General features: G+C 40.1%; 1 protein-coding gene across 1 annotated transcript in view; it reads right to left on the bottom strand.

Moving 5' to 3' along the window:
• CDH7 (cadherin 7) overlaps positions 1-17169 on the bottom strand; it is an 82828-nt gene extending 65659 nt beyond the window's left edge. The window contains exons 1-2 of the mRNA XM_082045354.1: positions 17067-17169; positions 7780-8183 (exon numbers count right to left, since the gene is read on the bottom strand). Of these exons, the coding sequence (XP_081901480.1) occupies positions 7780-7989 (210 nt within the window). The 5' untranslated portion in view covers positions 7990-8183; positions 17067-17169. The remainder of the gene's footprint in view (positions 1-7779; positions 8184-17066) is intronic.
• Positions 17170-23236: the final 6067 nt, after the last annotated feature.

Raw genomic sequence — 23236 nt, 5'->3', positions numbered from 1 at the left:
GATGCTGGTAGCATAATGCACCTAATAGTTATTCTGAAAGAAGTGAGCAACCTTGTGTATTAACTTATTTCTTCTCTCAGCAGTTCCACCATTAGCACTTAGTTCAGCCACTTCTTCCAGGGAAATGCATTATGCTAGGAGAAAAAGATTATAACACAGAGATTTTCCAGCGGTTATCATCACTATATTTATGTAAAAGCTAACTTATTGGATATGAAGGAACCATTCTTTGATTTTTTCAGGGTCTCTAAATAAGTTGTGCCAGGTACTCCCCTTAACTAACACAAAAAACTGATATGTGTACACAGGTACTATTGTACTAAATGATTACACACACCACAAAAAAAAAAGGAGAAAAAAAAAAAAAGTAAAAAAAAAAAAAGAGCCCTGTAGTGTGGAGCAAGACATTCAGCAGAAGAATTGTGACAAGGTAGCAATAGTCCTGGCAGCACTTTTAGACTGTGACACATGGAGAATAATTAATACACAGAAAGAATGCCCAATGGGTTGGTAGACAGACCATTATGTCTAACAGTACAGGTATAAGAAAAAAGTTAAGATCAAAAAGCTAGTGTGATAGTAGGCTACAAGATGTAAAATGTAAAGCATATACAGTTTGATCTTTTGAAAGCAATGGAAAAATATCCTTTATCTTCACTGGTCTGAAAGAAGAAGTAGTCTTGTAGTAAAACAGATATCAAATAGATCTAGTTTATGAAATTCAACTAACTTGTCATCTGTAAAGGATTGAAAATAAAGGCAAGGAAGAACTCCCTGTTATCTCTTCATAATGTTCAAAAATGTTGTATGAGCCTTATTTTTGTAATAAATAATATTCTATCTTCAGAGCAGTAAGCTATTGTTCTCAAGCTATTTTCTGGATGTTTACTAATGTTTCCATATTTCTTTGGATTCTGTCGTTGCTTTTTAACCCACTATTGCCTCTTGTCTTACAAGAACATTGCTTCAGGGCAGGGGTTGTGTTTGCTTGCACTGTGCCCAGCACAATGGGAATTTGGTTCATGAATGAACTTCCTTAGCCCTAGAATAATGCAAATACTCACAGTTCTTGGTAGCCCTAGTTTTACTGCACTGGATTTCCAATGTCATTAATACACAACTGTGAGACTAAAGGACAGAGTTAAAACTGGATATTTAGTGACAGGTTATAGCATGAACTAGAGGACTAAAAACAAGTTCAGCAGACGAAAAGAAGGAACTCTGGAATACAGATAAAAAAAGTCAGCTAAAGAATATGAAATTGACTGACATAAAAACTGTAGATCTCATGCTCTCATGAAAATAAGGTATTTTCTTATGATGGAACCAAGCATACAGAATTGCATCTACGTTTCACTGCAAAATTAGCTTTTACTCTTGTTTTTATATTTTGTCAGAGACCCATAAAATATTACTTTAAATAATGCCCAGAAGAAATTAGAAGCAGAACACTGCCAGCAGAGCCTATTAGTCTACTGAAATACAGAACTGGTATTACCGGATTATATAAATAGCATAGCTGTGCCATTGAAAAAAAGCTGCAATGAGGGCTACTTAATTTATGGATGTCATCCTCACCTTCACTAACCTTCCTCGTCTGTAATGTCACATGTTAAGGATCAATGTTCTATATTGTACTAAAAGATCAAAAAGCTGCTTGTTCTGGTTCAGTATCCAATCATAACTCTCTCAACTCTATTATCACTTCTAATAATGAAATTACATACAAATTGTCTTTTAGTGCTTGTGCTTGTGAAATTGTCATCACTTTAAATCCCTGGCATAAAAACCATTTCTGTATCCATTCAGCTATATGAGAAGACGACTTCCTACAAAGAGGGAAAGAGGAAATTACACTATAGCTGTGCAGGCTAATGAAATCAACCAGGAAAAGCAGTAGATTTTAGGTTATTCCTTTGGATAAATCTTCCTGTGGGCCTTAATCTCACCATTCTCCCCAGAGACACTTTAGCCCTGCATGTCAAGTAGGAAACATCGGATTGCCAGATTCAGTCAGACTCAGTCAGATCTGAGTTATTTGGAATAATCCAAATAAAGTAAAGCATGGAATAACACAAAGCCCACCACAAAGAAAAGTAAAGAAAACTGTGTGCTACTAGTGACTGTGTAGTACAAGCTGAGATGATAAATTCATACCACTGTTGTACAGCTGAAGCATACTTTCACCAAGAACTAGTCAATCCACAAAGTAGGTAAGCAGCAATTGACTATTTTGTCTGTTCATTTGTTTCATTTGCAGCACTTGTGAAAGAAAAACACTGACAGGAATGGCATGTCCCATTTTACTTAAAAGGTCACCTGTTATCAATTTACATAGCACAGAACAACAAAGAGTTCCTGAGATAGATAAATATGAGAAATACAGCAGATTTGCTTTGTCACTTTCTTAAATGGCCTTTTGGGAATATATAAAACAACAGCACTTCAAAGATTATGCTAAAACTAAAAATAGCATCAACAGAAAAGAAACAAAATATATAACAAAGGGGAAGATTCTCTTGGAGTTTTTATGCCATCTTTGTTTTCCACATAGTGTCCACAAAGACAGATGAAGAATAGTCAGTTAGGATTGTGCTTGGCTTTTTTTTGTTAGGTTAGCTTGTTCTTTTTTTTTTTTTTCCAAAAGTACTTGAGGGGAACAACAACAACAAAAATCTATACAGAGCTGTAGCTACTCTCAGCTGAGAGTTTACTTGCAGACCAGATGTGAACACTTATTCTGTGCAGGATACTTGGAGGGGCAAGATCCCAGGCTGGGCAGAGAGCACACGTAGGTTGCCTCCAGAAGTAGTGGGAGGGACAGAACCTTCAAGAGAATCACACCCAATCCACCTCTTGCCCTGTTATCTGCAAATTAGGCAGCCTAGCCTCTTTCACCCACATTTAGCCTCTAGTAATTTCACCCCATCTCTTCTCCATTTCCCAAAGTGTCAGTAAAGTGTCAGTAAAACTGCTGGAGTGTAGTTTCTAGAGAGATGAAGAGCTATTTGGGCTGATTTCTATTCAGAGGTCCTCAGCTTTTTCATTCACAGACGAAGTTCTCTCAGTTTCTCAGCAGCTGATATTTCTGCATATCGGTCTGAGTTTGATTGAGTGGTCAGCACTACCACAGTTCTCACCACCTTGAAGTATTTTATCCAAGGCACTCAAAAAGTCATTAGTCACATCTGAAAGTATCAGGCTATGATCTATTTCTGACTGTGTCTTTATGGCTTGATCTAGTCACACCACAGATAAATATCATAAGTGAATAATTCTATCATCTTATTGACACATTCACCAACACCTTTGAAAAACATGAAAGAAACACAAAAAAAGCCAGTATTCTTCCCTGTCTGGCCTCCATCCCTCCAGAATTATGAGGCTGGAAAAAACAATCCACTTTCTGTGGCAACAATAACATAACACTTCTTGTTATTTTGCTGCTTGAAAAACCTTTACCCACTCTGCCTTAGCACAAACCTGTAAATAACAGCTGCATGCAGGGCATCTTACAAGTTCCAAGTGTTATTTTTGAGAAGTACCAGTGAGCCTTCCAGTCAAATATCAGCTTCTTGGGTTTGTGCTCAATCAAGGCTACGTCTTTTTCTCTTTTATTTTCAGTCCTTCACATGTTAGTGAGGTTTCAGGAAAAAAAAAAAAAAAAAAAATAGTTGAACTCAGCAAAGAGCTTGAGAGTGTCCCTATCTTTAACTATACCTAAATTTAGAGCCATTGGAAAAGGAACTTTGGTTTGGATCCAAAAGAAAACAGTGAAGCTAGCCACTAAACAGCATCTCACATGGAGTTCACAGTCTTGTTTCATTTCTCCAGGTTTATTTGTGGGCTTCTTTTGTTTTTTCTTCTTTTAATAAGAAAAATGAAAGTGTTACTGGCTGAGACTTTATGTCATTACAACGCTTTTGGGGACACAGACACTTTTGCAGCAGAGCACTGGTAAAATGAAATTAAAAACAGAAAGAACAAAAAAAACCCAGCAATAACAATGAAAAAGAACCCCTCAACCCAAAACAAAGCCTGGATGTCTGATAGTTACGTAACAAAACCAAAAAAGATATCAACAAAATTTTAAAGTTCCACTTGAACTGCACTCCTTTTTGCCAATGGACCTTTTGGCTATATAGACCTTAATTACGTGATTGTATACAGCTTGTCAAATAGTTGATAAAATAGCATACATTTTTTCCTAATTTTATGTGTTTATATATTGAATCATTTAAAACTGCTTTGTACTATTATTTTTATGCCCACATTGATTCCATTACAGTCATTTACATGGAAAATACAGAGTAAGCCATTTCACAAAACATATTACCAAGGAATAGTAAATATTTTCCAGAAAGCAGAAGCCACCTATGCTTCTGACTAAATTAGCATCATAGTTAACTGCCTCATCTCCTACATGGCACATCTGGAAAATAACAGTTCCTATCTGAACAGGTATATGGGCTAAACAGTGAAATGCTTCAGCCCTTTAAATGAACATAATATATGCTGTGCTGATGGACAGAAGGAAATTGTGTATAGTTCAGTCCACAATCTGATTACATGCTAAGTACCTCCCAAGAGGCACTCAGAATTACTCAGGATTGAATCCAATATGATTAAAATTCATACCATGGAGAAGAAAGAACTACATTAAAAAAAAAAATACATAAACAAACAAAAAAACCCAATAAACCTGAGTCGCCTCTGACTCCTATTAATGTAGAACTAATGGAACTGCTCCAGAGGTTTCTCCAGAGTGACATGAGAAACAAGATCCTGCTGCCTAAAGATAATAAATACATCTTAAAAAAACCCAACAAACAAAAAAAACAAACAAAAAAAGAAGGAAGAAAAAGAGAAAGCGAAAGCAAAAGAGAACAAGAATGAGAACGAGAACAAAAGAAAAAGAAAAAACATTCTGCCAATAAATGGATTTCAAGGCTGCAAGAAGAAGGAAGGCTACAATATATCTCACCTGTGGATCTGAAGTGTTGATAAACAAACATGAAAACACTGAAAACTTATTCTAAGTGAAAGACCCCTCTTTCTGAGGTGAATTGAAATCCTGTTACATTATTTAAAAGGAATAGAATTTGACCCTGCGTGATTATGCAATTAAAGTGTCAGGATGCACATGCCCAGGAGAAAAGAGGTAATGCTGAACATAGAATTAACATTGGTATTTCATGACTTTTGAATGATTTGCCATGTAAGCCTAACGTTCTGTGAATGCTGCTTTCCAAGCAGAATTGCCTAGGGCTTTGTAAAATTGAATAGTGGCAGGGAGAAAATATTCCCTATTGCATCTCCATTTGCGTGAGTGTTTCTGAAGCATTTTTATGCCGCAGCCCTTAAAATCTGTAGGAAGGTTCCTCATTCCTGGATGTGCGGTTAGACTGGCACCCTGCAAAGCATCCTGAATGTAAGGCAGTGTATGATGGACGTCCCCAGGAGCAGAGCACTCTGCAGAACACAAGGCAGAGCCTGGTTGCTGCCTCCACTTTGCTTGATGAGAGAAGTGAGTTACGCCAGCTCTTTGCTTGCCAGAGCTTCCTCACCAAAGGGAAATAAATAAATAAAATTTAAAAACAACCAACTCTTCTTTCCAAATCTCAATCTTCTCAGCCCCTATCTGTGATATTTTTAAGGGGCAAAGAGGGGGAGGAAGGAAACTGCTGTTCACTTCAGAGTGGTGCTACACATAATAAGTTAATACACAGACAGAAAATCACTTCTTCACCTCTTCGCTCCCCTGCGTGAGAATGCTGCTTCGGTCATGATTGCACTTCAGGAACCACAGAGTAAAAAGCCTCTACAGTGAGAAGGTTAGGAACTGGGCACGTCTTATCTTACAAGATGCTCAGCAAGGGCTCTGTTTCCAGGAAGATGGGCTCCCTTTTCCAAGTGCAAATTTTTATCTGCTTCTCCTACAAAATGAAACGCTGGTACAAATGTGAGTTCCTGAGCCAACAATTCATACTGCTGATACAAAAGCAGGCTGGGCACAGACAGTTTCAGAAAAAAAAATGGTTTGCTTTTCAGAAGATAACTGCTTATGAATGCTAGAACTCCTGTAAAGGACGGGAAAGAGCAGACTGTAAAGCTAAAAATACCACATACATGCAAATATCATGTACTCTAGCGCTACCACAGCATCTTTGGCCATAATATAGCAAGCGAATGAACATGAGAATTGCTACAGATCAAAAGCTGTCTTCAGTCAAGTATTTAAAGAGACTTATTTTCCAGCAGAGAAATGCTAAATTGTCAGCCACACTTCTCTTTTTATTGGTGGACAAGAATGCCAAATATGTCATTTTCCAGAAGCACAACAGAAGCTCCAACCTGAGAAAAATTTTGCCTAAAAGACAAAACTCACAAAGCGAAGCAGCAGCTGTAAGGCATCAGAATGCAGACTGCTACGTAACCTACAACTTAAGAGAAACTTTCAGGACTGCTGCAATACGAAATGGTATTTCTGATTCTAGCACATTTTTCTTAAGGGCTTAATTGCGCAAAGTACTAGCCCCAGTTCAGAAAAGCACCTAAACACAACCATAGCTGTAATCATGAGAGTATTTTCTCATTTAGCTTGATTATTCAGTTGGCATGATTAAATACTAAGCGCTTAACTGTGTTAACACAAACATCAAGGTTTTGTCTCAGTAGGATGAATTAAGTCAGCTGAAATTGCACTTGTATATTTGAAGCCGTGGATTTCAGATTACTTCATCCCCTTTTTTGTAAGCATGCCATTTTGCCAAAAGCTGTCACTTCTTCCCTTGTTTCCTATGCATTTGTTGTATTTTAATGAGAAATGCTATTTATTGATTCCGATATTACATAGAAAAATGGGTTTTTCTTTCAGTAAGATGATTACACGTAAATGTTACATAGAAACGTAAGAGTGTTTTTGTTTGGTTTGTTGGGGTTTTGAGGGTGGGTTTTATTGTTGTGGGTGTTGTTTTGTTTTCTTTAGCCTTCATGGTTGCTGAAGGAAGTGTGCTACCAACCAGCACAAGGCAGTGAATGAGCTGAGGCCCAGATTCACAGCTGTGCTCAGTGTGCTCCACATGCAGCCACAGGCGGCCAAAACGAGCCAGTTGGGATGCGCTGATGTAAGGGCTTGTTCTGCACTGGCCTGGTGCCCATCAGAGGGAAGGTCAGGCCACAAGGTTGTGCTATGCATGGGGGGCAGCAAGGCCCTCAAGGTCCCATTCTGCCAGACAGGCAACATCAAAGCAAAGCAGTAATACAGGCATGCCCTCCTTTTTACTTTTCACACCCTCAGACACCCAGTTCTTTCTCTCTTGGCTTCAGCAGTGATCTTTAGGGAGCAAAAAACACAACACAGAACCTCTATTTTCTGGGACTAGCTTTCAGGTCTTATTAAAAAAAAAAAAAAAAAAAACAAAATAAACAAAAAAAAATTGTATTTCTCTGTTCCTACGTAAAAAAAAAAAAAAAAAGAAAAAAAAAGGTAATCAAATATTTTCTTTGTATCATTGGTGGTAAACCACTTTCATTACTGTACTCCTTTAAAGAAGCACAGGTAGCACATAGAGCTCTTAAAGAAAATTGCAGGAGGAATCAGGAATATAATGCATCGCTGGTATTAAATGCTAAACACTTTTCCTTTTGAAACTATGGCATGGTCCCATCCTGGCTTAATTCAACCACACTAACAGGATTGTAGTTTTCAGGTTGCACAAAATAAACACACCAACAAACAAGCATCTGCACCGTCCAAAGTTTGTTTAAATCCCCTACCTTTCCTACATAGAGTGGGTCTGTACCCATGTATTCTTCCAGCACAAAGAACTGATTCCACACCCAGCTGCGTTTCGTTCTTGTCCTCCCTGATTGAAAGTAGGGCTTTGACCTGGACCTGGAGAACTCTGCTTGATTCATCCCAGAAAGACACAGGAAAAGAGCTAGTATCTGCAGAAAATGGCAGAACTCCACTTTGCCCAACTTCATCTTTTTTTTTTTTTTTTTTCCCCCTTGTAAGATAAAACCTTGATGAGAGCAGGCACAAATCCAGTTGTCTCAGTAGCTCTAGCCTCCGGCAGGGTGTCAACTGGGAGTCCAGAGATAATAATTTGTAGAGTGGTCGATTGGAAGAAGTCACCACTGCTGAAGAGCCTTCACCAAAGAAATGGTGTGATAGGTACCTATCCAGGAAAAAGACAAGAACTGTTGTCAGAACTTTTTTTTTCCTTTAAAGAATGCAAATCATTTGCAGCTTTCACATAATGCATTGAAAATGTTTACTTAATATTTTTCTCATCATCAGCACAGTTGAGTTTACATAGTAAGTCTCAGAGTCTAGAGACCATTCCTTGAATGGTATTACTCCTGCTGATAGCTCTGTATTTACACTTATAAAATTTTCTCGTGAGTGTTCTCTTAACACACCAGTTTGCCCAGTACAAAGGCTGATATTTTTTTTTCTCTTTAAAATAATCAAAGCAAGTGTAGGGTTTTTTACAGTTATTTGTTTTGATTTTTCCTCCTCTGTCTGCTACAATCTGCTTTACTTGTCATTGCCATGATATAATTACAAACCAGTAACAGGCAGGAAGTTATATTAATGGCAAGGACATATGCTAGCTTAACTCTCTTCCATGTAAGTGAAAGGTAAAATAAAGGAGCATAAGATGAATCAGAACAATTCGATTGATTCTTAGTCACAGTACACCAGATGTTGTAATTTGTTCTGATCTGAATCTGACCTGCTAAAAAGCCTGCAGTCTCCCTGCTCATTTTTACCACATTCCTAAAGCAAATGTCAAGGATGGTAAGAAGCATGTTAGACTAGTTTATATACTTATTCACAAATATGTTCAAAAAGATCACAGGATAACTTGATTTTGTGTTTTCAATGAAACCTTGATTAAGTGACAAATGATTTTTCACCACTAACACATATAATTTTTATCTTTTTGTGCATCTTGTCCATTTTTATTTAAAAATCTTGATTGTTTAATAAATGGTAGATCTCAATAAAAATAATGAGTTATCAAAGAAAAACAAAAACAAAACCAAACAGGAACAACAACAAAACACCTTCTGTGTTTAAAGAAGTCTTTTTTCCCGCCTTTTGCAATTGTGAGCCCTCTTTGGCCAAGTAAAAACTTATATTTAATATCATGTTTTCAGAAGTGTAAGTTCTGTCACTCAGAACGAAACATAGCTTTGTGTTTCAGGGGAATCACCTGCATTAACCCCAGGTAAGCAATGCTCTCTCTGACATAGGCATCCTCCTTATTCGAGTGAGCAATGAGACAGATGAGAAGTATTTAGGAAGTGCCAAACTCAAGGTGAAAATGAGGGCAAATTTAAAACAGATATCAAGGCATTCATTTGAAGTGAACTGCTGCTACTTAAAAAGAAGGAAGATTTCATCCTTTCTACATTTAATTAATCTAAGAAGGCTAGACATTAAATCACATACACATTAAATGCTCTAGATAATCACTATATCCCTACCCACTACTATTAAAGCTGAGTGAAATGTGATCTCTGCTGTTTTCAGTATGTCAGGCTCTTTTAGCTGGAGAAAGCCTATGCATCGTGCTGCCAAAGGTACCTAGAGGGCAGAAACACGAAACAAATAAAAAGCTCTTCTGATTACAGACTGTATTTAAAGCCTTTTTATAGTAATCCCTTCTGTGGTACTGCCCTGCACAAGAAAGGCTTTGCTTAGAGACTGGTGGGATAAACCACAAACCCACTGAGCATGTTTGCTAAGCAGCAGCAATTTGAAAGCTTCCATATATGAAAATCCAGTGTCTCCCTACAGGCAAAACAAAGAGAACACACAATGTCTCACCTAAAGACTCTAATTTCAAAGACGTGATGCTATGGTTATAAAAGGCGTCTCTCCAACATGGACCAAGATTCTTTTCACAGCAGGATTAACACACAGGTGTCATCCTCGCTAGCTTAGTCTAAAATGATTAGTCCCAACTAGTCCTAGCTCAGTTTTGATCTGGCCCTTTGTTTAAATCATGACCACAGGACATAGTAATTACTGAGAGGGCTGCCTCGACTCTTAGGGAGGGTGTTTCTGCTTCCTTGATGATACGTTCACTTCCTACCACTCAGTTCAAACAAGGTAAATGTTGTTTGTACTAGAGGCTGCTTATGCACCCTGTACTTTCCCTCTCTGTGTCGACATCGCATCAGGTTAAAGTCATCTGATATTGATAAACTGCCAGTTTATTTCAAAGAGACAGCAGATTGTTATTTAACGGAGATAAAAATATGAAATGGATTTTCTTAAGAAATGTCAGTAAAACATTTACAATATGCTAGAGTCTTTCTGCTAAGCAGTTTGAAATGTCTTGTTCTTGCTCTGAACAGACATTTCTAACCTAGAATTGCTCTAACCTTTATCTCAAATAGTGTTCTCTTAAATCCTTTCTTTTACACCTGCAGGGAAGTATGAAAGCCACCATATGGAGTGCCATGGTCCCCAGCCACACACCACGGCACAGAACTGAAAAATGCACCCAAAATACCAACTGAAATCCAGCCCATATGCTAGACAGCACAATCTGATGAAAAGCAGAAAACTTACACCCCTTGGAAAAAAACAAAAACAAAAACAAACAACAACAACAACAACAAAAAACACAGACAAAACAAACCAGTTCCTATTTACTCATTCTCAAATACTTTCATCATACAGTCTCCAGAATTCCAATTATTTTTATTCAGTTGTGTGGTGGTACTTTCTGCTTTGAAACATTCTTCCCTCCCTTCCTCTACTTCTTCAAGATAAGTCTTCATATTCTTCTTAGAGCCCTTTCTTTTTTGGTTTTTATTTATAGTTCTTTCAGCACATTGCCTTTGAGTGCAATACTTCCCAAAGCAAAAGAAAAGTTTCTGGTATTTAAAAATCTTTTCTGGTTTAGGAATAACTATTGATTAAATTACATTTTGCTAGCATTCTTACTGATATAAATATATAAATATATGTAAATTTTATGGTTATGTATTAAAAATAAAATAATACTTCTATTCAAGCAAAACTAGCATTTCAGCATCACCTGTTCTGTGAAGTGCATAAGTATGAAGTTGACAAGTTGACATAAGCAACATCACAGCATTCATTAAACTGAAAACTAAAAGGTGCTGTTGGGTTTTTTTAATCTCATCAAGACGTAAATTCAATGTTCAGAGTTACACTTTTGCAGAAGTGAATATGACTAACACTGACAACAATAGAGGGAATGCAGTGCTCTGATTCCAGTGCCTTCTCTGTCATCTGCATTTATAGGTTTGAGTGTGAAGGCAGATCAGATCTGCAATTGTTTTGTAGTTGGTCTTTAAATATGCTTTTTTATAAAATAGTGTCACTTTCAGAATAAACAGGACTCAGAATACAGGAAAATGAGAAATATTTATGCTCATAATTGATGTCATTAATTACCTCAGGCCATAAGTGCACCTTAGCATCTTTTTTCTGGATCTCCAAAATGCTACTCACCTCCCTGAACAGAAGCAAATGCAGTCTTGTCTCCTCACTCACATTTTGGCACATAAAAATTAATTCAGGCTTTAAAAATAAAACTGCTTTGTCCGCTGGTATAGTTAAAGCACTAGGCTGTATCTTTCACTTTTAAGATTGCATTCCATATGTACTTTGCATATAGCCCTGACAATCACAAATACGAAAAATATAAAGTATATCAACCAGTGTTTAGTTCAAAGAGTATGTTATGTGCTCTGGACTGTGCACATACCATGTCTGACCAGAGCAGTAACATGATGTCTCTGTGAGCAGCTATAAGAATACAAAAGAAAAACATAAAAAATATCCACTAAATACCTACTCTCTCAGGTTAACGTTCTTAAATTGCTAGTTGATATGTAAAAACATCTGACTGAAGAATCTACGTCTGAAAACATAATAACCTCCTTATTCAATGCATACCATAAAACTTACATTTTCTCCCATCTACTGTGGGAAATTGAACTATATTTAAGCCATAGTTGAGTAGCAGAAGTGTTCTGTTGAACACTGCTAATCTTAAAAATGTTACTACTCTACTTTGCCAAAACAATCTGCTAATGTCAAAAAGACACTATTATACATTGTCTCAGAGGGGCAAACTTGATTTGTTGAAAACATTCAGATCATGAATAAGATCCTCAGCTTTAAGGAGTAGTTCCCCTCTCTGTAAGCAATTAAGGGTAATTTACACCCACTGAAAATCTCTCTGAATATTTTGCTTCTCTCCATAATTTCTAAAACAACACATCAAGACTAGTCCTTGCTGTTTGTGTGTAGCAGTGAGAATCTGCAGATATGGACAAATACATCTTCAGTCTCCTAGATATCCTTGTGAAAGCTCTTTTTCCCTACCCTTGAGATTCCCCCAGCCTCGCAGGGCCATTTGCTGAGTGCTGTTAAAGTCATCTTCCTACCATCTAACCTTTGTAGCTAAAGTACAAATTCCTACAGACTTCCACTTACATATTGCTACCAGTGTCATAGTACCAGCCTAAGCTATGAACCACATCATTTGCCTATCAGCCTCTTCAACCCAACAGGGAATTTTGTCCTTCACTGTGTATTGTCTTAAAGTCTTTCCAGTGCACAAAATTATTTGGGAAGAAGTAGGAATCTAAAACATTTTCATTACTAAACTCCACCAGTCTGGATTACACTTCTCTGTGCTGAAATCTCACCATCAGCTCAGGGCATCCATTTAAGGTGCAACTGAAGAGCTTTCCATTCCTATTGCCTTCCTTCTCCCCGTTCCCTGGCATTACTTTCCTCTCGTCATATTGCTTCAGTTTTTGATACCATTGTAAAACCTGGACCTCACTGTCTCTGAAAGTGCAACCCAGACAATACTTGCTAGTAAATCTTGCTTTAGCTTGGTCAATAGCGCACAGTTATCTCATGTTTGGGAGTTTTTTTCCTCTACTTTAGTCATTCAATAAAATAAGACCCTGTGTGTTGAGATAATTCTGAGGGTGGCTGTTGCCACTGGATTTTGAACCATGATTCCTTAAACACAGTGGAATCAGCAGGTGAGCCCCCTGACAGCTGAACTACCCTCACTGAAGTATTTATGTTTTGACATTCAATTTTACAATGACCATTGGAAAGGGTGTCACTTTCCGTGGCAGAGAAAATTCCCCTTTGTTATGAGCCTGCAGGTCCTCCATGTCACACATCCTAAATATCACAGGAGACTCTTTTGGAGGCATAGGAACTTTGTGATCCTTGAGACTAAGTGTTTAGAGAAGATAACATGTCTAATTATGGTGTAGATTGTAATGTCTGGTTATCACTTTTTTCAAGGAAAGGAAAAAAAAAAAAAAGAAAGAAAAAAGGAGGGTGCCTTGAAGCAAGTGAGGTGAGGACCTTTCAGTGAAATGAAGCTCTGCAAGTCAAGGCAGTGCAATGCAACCTATTAACTCCCTGTGCCAGATGACATTACAACTACAGACCACAGCCTCCTGCCGCTAACTGGCCCAAATATTCACATGGGAGATCTGTAAATGTAGTGCACATCCTGCAGTCTGCATCTGGTTATCAAGCAAAAAACTATCCCTGCTCCAAACATATGGCACTGTTACACTGAACCAACTCCAATACCCCCTGACTCAGGTGAAAGGAACTGATGAGACAACAGAAAAAGGCTAGGCACACTCCAATAAATGATATGGCTTCAGAAAATGCATAAAGAAAACCAGGCAACAGCTTTTGGTCTTTCATTCTGCTCTGCAGTTGATCATAAGATTGTATGTGGCTAGAGTGCTAAGTTGTTTAGGTTGTTGGTAGGTTTCTTTTTTCCCCCCAAGAAAAATTAACAAAAGAAAGTTGTTTTTGTTTTTTAAAAAATATTTCCTCCCTGTTAAAGTGCTTTGTTGGTTTTTTACCTTATCTTGGTACATTTAGATCTGAACTGCTGGAAAGGATTATGCTAATTTGATCAGTTATTGAAAAGAAACACCAGCAGTATTTGTATACCTGTGACCAATCAAGTTAAATATTTAAATTTCCACAAGCTCGAATTCTGCAGCCTCATTTAAGCTGAGGAACTTCACATAATACCTAGGGATGACTTTCTTGCAGAACCGCTGAATTCCCAGAGGAGGCACTCCTGCATTACCGCTTAGAGTTAAGCCTGGTTTGACAAGAACTGAAGTAACCATCATCTCTTTTATGCACCCTTCCTCAGGTAGAAGCTAATTATTTTTGTTGCCATAAGAAAACACCCAGTAGTAGCATGAAAGCATACATAGGAAAAAAAATGTGCATAATAAACTAAAGGGTTTATAACTGAATGCCTCAGGAAGGGCCTTCACTGAAGAGCTGCTTAGCAGATCAGATATTGAATCAATAGCCAAAATCATACATAGAAACTTAGTAGCCAACTTGTCACTGAAACTGACACCCAAGTCAAGTTGAAAATATTTTCTGTTTTCATTTGACACTGGAGTCAATCCGTGAGTTGAATACCTTTGAGAAAACGCTTAGCCAGGTTTATAAGAAAGTAGGACTTTAACTTAGAGTAGAACAACCTAAGGTTTTGCATTAATAATGATTTTCTTCAGTCAAGTCTCTGCTGAAGAAACAGAAAAATATGGACACAACATGCACACACACACAGTTATATATGAAAAGGATAGGCGAAAAATCTATGTGGATGCTATATCCATTCTGCTCATCAGATAATTCATGGATAATCTGCAGTTATAGAAATACATTAAAATTACCCTTTTATATGGAAAGATAAGAATACTTTGCTATTAAATCAATAGCAAATAATCAAGAGTGCTTTGCTATTAAATCAATAAAGGAGACCTAAGAGACTTGTGAGGCTGTCATCTGACTCTTAACACAATTCTAATGACCTACATCAGCCTTTAATTACAGTAAAGTCTCCCATTATAAGGGTGAAATGCCCTCTGATTAAAACTGCAATCTTTAATGGCTTTTTGCAAGAAAATAGTCTACATTACTGATGTTTGGGTTTTTTTATTCACTTTAACTGACAGGCACTTCTAACATGCAGTGGTACCTCAGATTATTACCTTTGATATTTCCCTAATATTCCAGGTAGCTTTTAATCTATATTAAGTACTCAAACCCAAGATATTTCACATACTTTACATTAAAATTGTTAGAGTCAGCTTTTAGGTTCTTTGCTCTTCTCCCCTTGCTGTGGATTTTATTGTAATTGTTTTTCAAATCTTACTTAGCCTTTCTTCATGACCCTAAAAAAGAAATGTGTTTAGATTAGATCCCCTGGTAGTTGCAGGCTTGAGAGCTAGAAAAGTGTGTACAAGGACTTCAAACACGATGTCACATTTGGTCCCTAGATAGTTCTTTTGGATTTGTTTAGTGGGGTTTTTGTTCTTTTTTTTCCCCCCAAAGACGATAACACACCCGTTGCACTGAACCAGCTCTAATTAGGCACAGTTGTATTATTTCTAAACATCCTCACTTCACTTTTGCATCTTTAAAACTGTTGTAATATTGCTATGAGCAAAGCAGCATAATTTCCCAACTGATGTTTACTATTGACCTGTTGTACCGTCAGAAGCTATATTCTAAGCAAACTTAATTTACATATGCTGCTTTCATGTTATTATTCTAACTTGTCCATCTGAATAGATCTTCACCTGAGATTATATAGGCCTATCTTCTTCAGAAACAGAATAAGTTTCTGGCTTTGACCAGTAACAATTCCTGCAAGGAACAATTAGTAAACATAACAAGGGTAGAAAAGTAAAGTCACACGTCACTATCAAGGAGAGATTGTTTCAGAAACTGGCATTCTTAAGAGTTTGGCTCCTTTATTTACTTATCTGTCCAGGAAAAGTGATTTATTTTCTGCAAAGCTGTACAATCACCTATGTTTTAGCTGAAAAATGGTAAGGCAGTATGTCTTGTTAGAGAGACTATGAAGTATATGCTGCCCTTTCAAGTCTCTGCTTTAACTTGAGAAGTTTTCTATTGGAACACAAGATTTTATCCTTGCAATAGGAAAATATTAAAGTATCAGCATCACAGTTCCCAGAATCAGAGCGCCTCACTAGTGTCCGTCTCCCGTCCTTCCCTAAATTCCTCAATTTGCCAGGGAAGACATTGCAGAATCCTGGCTCACCTGAACTACCTCACCTTTTGAAAACATGAATATAAAGACTAAATCTTATCTCAAAAAGGGGTAGTTTTTCCTTCATTTAGCAACTAGAAGTCTGAGCATCCAGATCACAAATCACTTCCCGCTGGTGCACACAACCTATTACAGGAAAGCAGGACATGCCTGTGTGTGGATAGATGTGGGGACAGGGCAGAGGGGGAAGGGTCAGTATCAAACAGCCAAGCACTGCAGAGCTAGGCTTACCAGCTGAATACTAATCAATGAAATAAGCTCCCATCATTTCAACATTTGCAAACTCTAGGACACCCTTAACATAAAAGAAGGAAAGCTCTGGGAAATAACACGGGAAATTTCCTGGCCTCAGTAATCTTTTTCTCTGTAGCATCAGTGCCAGACTCTCAGATCAAACAAGACAGACACTTAGGCTTGGCAGAAAAGACCGAGATAGTCAGGACTTAGTGTTGCCTGTATTTTGCAGAAGTCTGTGGTCCTCCCTTCCCCCACTCTACCTCCCCGATCGTCTGTGAGACTTCTCCAAAGAGTCAGAGAGATGCTATTGTTCTCTTATGTTTCAGAAGGTGCACACACGCGTTTACCATTAGGGCTCTTACTTCCCACGGTTTCCCTGCCATACGTGCTGCCGGTGCCCCCGCGGACGCTCCCCCGGCCGCCCCGCCGGTCCCTTCCCCGCCGCCCCCGAGCAGGAGGAAACCGAAACTTACCGCTGCGCCGCGGCAGCGCTGCCCTGCTGACTGCGCAGAGCCACAGCCCCGCTGCCCAGCAGAAGCAGTTTAGGGACACGGGTGAGAAAAAGAACCGCACGCAGCCCTTGCCTGCAACTACTCCGATCTGCTTGTACCTACATGGGAGGGGGAAGGGGAGAGGAAAGCAAGGAAAGGCACAGGTGCAGCCGGCACTTACCTTCTCCCCCCCTCCCTCGGCTGCCCAGCGCAGTGAGTATTTTAATCCTAAGGGCCGATGGTGCCTCCGCGGCGAAGTGCTGGCGGGATGCTCCCAGGCGGGGGCAGGGCTGCGGGCGGCGGGGCGCCCGCCTGGCATGGGGGCTGCGCGCCCGCCCGCGCACTCGCCCGCACCCGCGGAGGTAGGAGCGCCGCCGCCGCTCCTCCTCTTCCTCGTCCTCCGCGGCACGGCGCGGCACGGCCAGCCGCTGGGCACACGAAGAGAGAAGTGGGTGCCGGTGCCAAGCCCAGCTCCGACTGGGTGCGGATCGTGGCTGCGGGAGGAGGAGGAAGAGGAGGGAGGGAAGGAAGGAGGGGGGAGGGAGGGAAGAAGGCAGAGGAGGTGGGGATGCTGCTCTGGGCAAGGGGATATCACCGCTCAGCGGCCGGAGCCGGCTGCCAGCTCCGTCCGAGGGCGATTGGAGGAGGCACGGGGACTCTTTGTACCTTCCCAAGACCCGGCGGTGGCTATTGAAAAGGGATCCAGGGAGCAAGCAGCCTGCCTGGCCCCACTCCCCCCCGCCGTCTCTCCTCCTCCACCACCTTGACAGGATATACAGATGGAGTATTTTGGATAAAAATGAGGAGCCGGGCCAGGGGGTGGGGCGGGAGCCAATCTATCTCCCGATTTGCATTTGAAACAGGGAGCTCAATGAGAGAGTTTAAGATTTCTTTTTTTCTTTTTTTTTTTTTTTTAATTCGCCCGCCCAAATTGTCCCAGAAGCCGCTAGCAGTTGAGCTCCTGAGGCGTGAAGGCAAAGTCGCAAAACTAATCCGAACTTGCGGGTTCCCTTCTTTACAGTTTTGCCCTTTCAGTCTCCCCAGCCTGCCCTACTTCTACTTGCAAAATCTGCACCTCCTTCCCCGGCCCGTTCGCTTAGCCGGCGGTGAGGAAGCCGGGGGCTACGGGGCAGTGAGCGGACGGGCCAGGTTCCCTCTCCAGGTCCCGGCGAAGCTCTCCCGGGGCAAGACACAGACCTACTCAAGGGACCTAAAACCCCGTAATACTACTGCCCTCCGCCTCCCCAGTGCTGTGCTGTCCCTCCTACTCCCCCCCCCGTATAAACCGGGAGGTAGGGGGAGGGAAATGAAGGGGGGAGGAGAGGATTAAAAAAAAAATACATGGAATAAATAAAACAGGTGTTTTCATACAGTAAACGGTGGAGAGAGGCGACTGTGCCCATGCTGGCGCTCTGCGCAGCGGCAGGAGGTGAAGGCACAGTGTCATGCTGGGGCTGGTGTCTGGCAGCAGCCACGCACAGCCCCGCAACCCCGGAGCTGCCCGGGGAAGCCGCTCTGAGAAATGAATATCTGCTTTGTTTGGACTTGGTCCGGCTGGGAAAGCGGCAGCACAAAGTTTCTGCCTCATTTCAGCACTGCTGAAGCCTTTTGGATCTGCAGAATGAAACAAATCTACAACTGAGACGTGATCAGCCAGGAGTCAGGATGCCTCCTGAAAAAAAAAGAAAAAAAAATGCAGTAGAGGTTCCAAGTGTTGGCAGAGCTGCTGAACTGACATTTTCCACGGACAAAAATATTTTTAACACCTACTGTTTTTAGAACAATGGATTGTACCAAGGGCAACTGTAAGAAATGAGCCTTGGCCAACAAAATGTCTTTTGATTTATAGTTTTACCAGAAAGGCATTCTCAACATACCATGAGCAAACTAATAATGTGCATTTATAATTAACTTTAATTCCTATTACACATGATACATTATACTATGAAGTGTGGTGTCAACAAGAATATAGTAGTCTGAGGACAGTTACCTCTTTAAAAAACCCAAACAAAACCCATTAGTTTAGATCACAAAATATTTTTTTACATCATTTTAATTTCTGAATGTGTTTGTAGCATTTGAATACACGAGTGCAAACATGCATGAGTATTTTAGTAAATGCAATATGTAACTCCTATGTGTTCCTCACTTTTTACCTTAATTTTCAGACGTGATTTTCAATGTCACCGTTCTAATCAGAAAGGCAATTCAGCATCATGGCATTTGTGAACTGAAGAAGTGGTTTAAAGAGGGCAACTAGAAGCAATCTTCATTCTGCAAGTTATGGAGCATCTGAGTGCATGGTTACAATGTAATAAGATGTATTCAGGCAAGAAAATCCTGAAACATGATTGCACACAGTTGCTTAAGATTGTAATTAAGGATTCTTCTTTCCTTTGTCCTCTTTCCCCCAATCCCTAATTCATCTTTCACAACTTAATCAAAATAAGACTCTTTGCACTGATCCTTAGAGGACAAGGTTCAAGGACAGATTATCTTTTTTCATCACTAAATATCACAAACACCTCTGCTTTATCTTCTTTCAAATTCGTTCTGAGACATAACCAGTACTTCTTGGAAACCTTATCTTTTCCTACTTAATTCAGTTTCTGTGACTTCAGTGGTGAAAATAGAACAGTTTAAAAAGAGAAAAGAAACAAAAAAAAAGTTTGTTTGGGAATGGGATTATATTAAAAAAAAAAACACAAAAACCAATAACAACAACCAACAAAAACAAACAAAAAAAACCACTAAAACACAAAAAAACAAAACAAAACAACCAACTAGCCAAAACTACAAGGGACAGCACCTTCAAACTCACTCTGCTCTACAGATTTCAGATTCAAAATAGGGACTGAACAGTTTTACAGTCACTTAAAATCTATAAAGGAAGGATTCTTTCTCCTTGATTTTGGTTCTGATCCAGATATTTTTAATGTAGAATTGGAATAGCCAATTATCACCCAATTAAAAAGCTTTCATGTGTAGACCTTCACAGAGTATTTCATGATGTTCTTACTAACTTACCAGACCTCTCTCAAGGATGTGCTTTATGTTCCAAAATCTATATTCTCTCAAGCAAAACCTTTCATTAAACTGTATGCCTGTGAAAACATTTGAACTTATTTTTACCATGTTGAAAATAGGGTAGATATTTCTGTCCGATTGTTTTTCTAAATGCTTATGCTGTCATATCAAAATAAAATGTATTAAACCCTTTGACTTTCATGGGAGCAAAACAGCCCAGTGTCTCCAAGCAAAAAGTGTGACTAAGCAGGCCAATTTAATTTCATTGCACAGGCAGTATAAAATATAAAGAAGCAATTATTCATAGTCACTTTTGGCAATCTACCATTTTGAGTAACATAAGCAAATGTATATTTTTTAATACAATTTGTTCTTGACTGTCTTGGTGGTGGGTTTTTGCCAGTGAGTCAGTCCATTCCAATACATTGGCTGGATAATTTTGGCTGAAATCCATACTTACAGTGCTGTTGTATTTCCTTCTAATATGTTTTGTGGTGCATTTAGTCATCTTGAGAGGTACAGGTGTGCTGTTTCTGGAGGAAAGTCTACAATTTGTAAAAACAAACATTGGACCACGCTAGACTGTCTCTTAGGTAGGCCCCATAAAGACTGACTGCAGCATCAAAGGGTGCACTGGTGCTGGCACCTTTCCCAGCTTTTGACTTCTGAAAGTATCAAGGATGCCTCTTCACAGTACAACTTGTGATGCTGTTCTGTGTAGCAGATACACAGACAGATTTAGGACCACAAAACCTGATCTGAAACATGCTCTCAAATGCTTCTTTCACAATAAGAACTTTCATGGTCACTTCTTAGGGAGGATTTTGACCCGAGGAAGAAAATGGAAAACGTTTACTGTTGTCCTCAGTTTCCTGAGCCACTGACAGTCTCTAAACATCAGCATTACTATCCATACCATCTATATGTACAGACTGAAAAAAAGCAATGATCTCTGGTAATTGCTACCTGGATGCTAGTAATTCATTGACTGTGTGCACAGGAGTAACTTCGATTATACACTCATAAAATCATAGAATCATTTCAATTGGAAGAGACCCTCATGATCATCGAATCCAACCATAACCTAACTCTAGCACTAAACCATGTCCCTAAGAACCTCATCTAAACACCTTTTAAACACCTCCAGGGATGGTGACCCCACCACTTCCCTGGGCAACCTATTCCAATGCCTGACAACCCTTTCCATGAATATTTTTTTCCTAATATCCAGTCTACACCTCCCCTGGCACAACTTGAGGCCATTTCTTCTTGTCCTATCACTTGCTACTTGGGAGAAGAGACCAACACCCTCAATGCTACAACCTCATTTCAGGTAGTTGTAGACAGCTATACGGTCTCCCCTCAGCCTCCTTTTTCAAGGCTAAACAGCCCCAGTTTCCTCAGCCGTTCCTCATCAGACCTGTGCTCCAGACCCCTCACCAGCTTTGTTGCCCTTCTCTGCACTAACTCTAGTACTTCAACGTCCTTCTTATGATGAGCGGCCCAAAACTGAACACAGGATTCAAGGTGGGGCCTCACCAGTGCTGAGTATAGTGGCACAATCACTTCTCTACTCCTGCTGGCCACACTATTCCTGATACAAGCCAGGATGCTGGTGGCCTTTTTGGCCACCTGGGCACACTGCTGGCTCATATTTAGCTGGCTGTCAATCAACACCCCCAGCTACCTTTCTGCCAGCCACTCTTCTCTGAGCCTGTAGCATTGCCTGGGTTTGTTACGACCTAAGTGCAGGACCCAGCACTTGGCCTTGTTAAACCTCTTACAACTGGCCTCAGCCCAACAATCCAGCCAGTCCAGATCCCTCTGTATGGCCATCCTACCCTCCAGCAGGTCAACACTCCCTTCCACTTTGGTGTCATCTGCAAACTTACTGAGGGTGCACTCAATCCCTTCATCCAGATCATTGATAAAGACATTAAACAGAACTGGCCCCAATACTGAGCCCTGGGGAACACCACTCATGACCAGCCACCAACTGCATTTGGCTCCGTTCACCACAGCTGTTTTGACCCAGACCTGCAGTCAGTTCCTTATCCATCGCAGAGTGCACCCATCCAGGCCATGAGCTGCCAGCTTCTCCAGGAGAACGCTGTGCGATATGGTGTCAAAGGCCTTACTGAAGTCTAAGTACACAACATCTGCAGCCTTTCCCTCATCTACTAGGTGGGTCACCTTGTCATAGAAGGAGATCAGGCTGGTCAAACAGGCCCTGCCTTTCATAAACCCATACTGACTGGGCCTGATCATATGGTTCTTTTGTATGTGCCGTGTGATGTTACTCAAGATCATCTGCTCCATGACCTTCCCCAGAACCAAGGTTAGACTGACAGGTCTGTAGTTCCCTGGATCCTCCTTCCAGCCCTTCTTGTAGATGAGCATCACATTAGCCAACTTGTGGGTGTCCAAGCGGTGCAGCAGGTTGCTAACCATTTCCCCTTGGATTACTGGGGCTTCATTTTTCATTCTACTCCCCATCCCTGTCTTGTGTCTCAGGGGGTTGGCTACCTGGAGTACAACTCTTCTGACTGTTAAAGCAACAGTTTACAGAAGTCCTTTGTCCTCTTGGGCAAAATGCTAACTCTTCCCTACTTTTCCATAAAATTTATATGGATATTAGGCTTTCATGAGGCAGATAGGAGAGCTTGCACTTTAAGATCTTTTTTAAAGGAAAACACTTCTTACCACCACATGTTTGCCCTGTACAAGTACTAATGCCTCCGTATATCATTCTTAGGTAAGGACTTCTGCTGTACAGAGATATTACTTACAGGTGGCATTAATTCTGATTTCTCACCTTCTGTATCACATGGGAAGTTACTGCTTATTGCTGTGGTTGCACCTGCTCTGATTAAAATCTAGAACAGAGGATTGCTTGACTTCAGTCTCCTTATGTTTTCATTTCTACAAATAGCAGAAGGAAAACCAAAAAGCCTATTGAAATTTAAGACACTCATGGCCTTTAAGAAGATACTCGACACAGAAGTGTCTCTACCTTTCTGTATCCTCCCAGTTGTGGCTTAATTCCCCATTTAAACATATTTTTGGAAGCAATTACATGGTTGTCTATATTCCAGGAGTTTTTCCCACCCCCTATGGAGCCACCGGGGACCTACTTAGTAACCCCCAACCTGTTCTTTAGAAGACATTTAGCAGAATATCCTCTTAAGATTTGTCATTGCAAAAGACATAATAATATGAAACAAACTGTAGCAAATAACAATAGTGGGGATTGAATTGGTGAATTTATGAGGTCTCTGTGTATTGACAACAACTCATTCCACTTACGAAGTGCTACCTTATCAA

This window comes from Streptopelia decaocto (assembly GCF_964273445.1).
Source record: "Streptopelia decaocto genome assembly, chromosome: 2".
Lineage (NCBI taxonomy): Eukaryota > Metazoa > Chordata > Aves > Columbiformes > Columbidae > Streptopelia > Streptopelia decaocto.
Note: the sequence above shows the minus strand (reverse complement) of the source record. Positions and strands in the feature narration are given on the sequence as shown.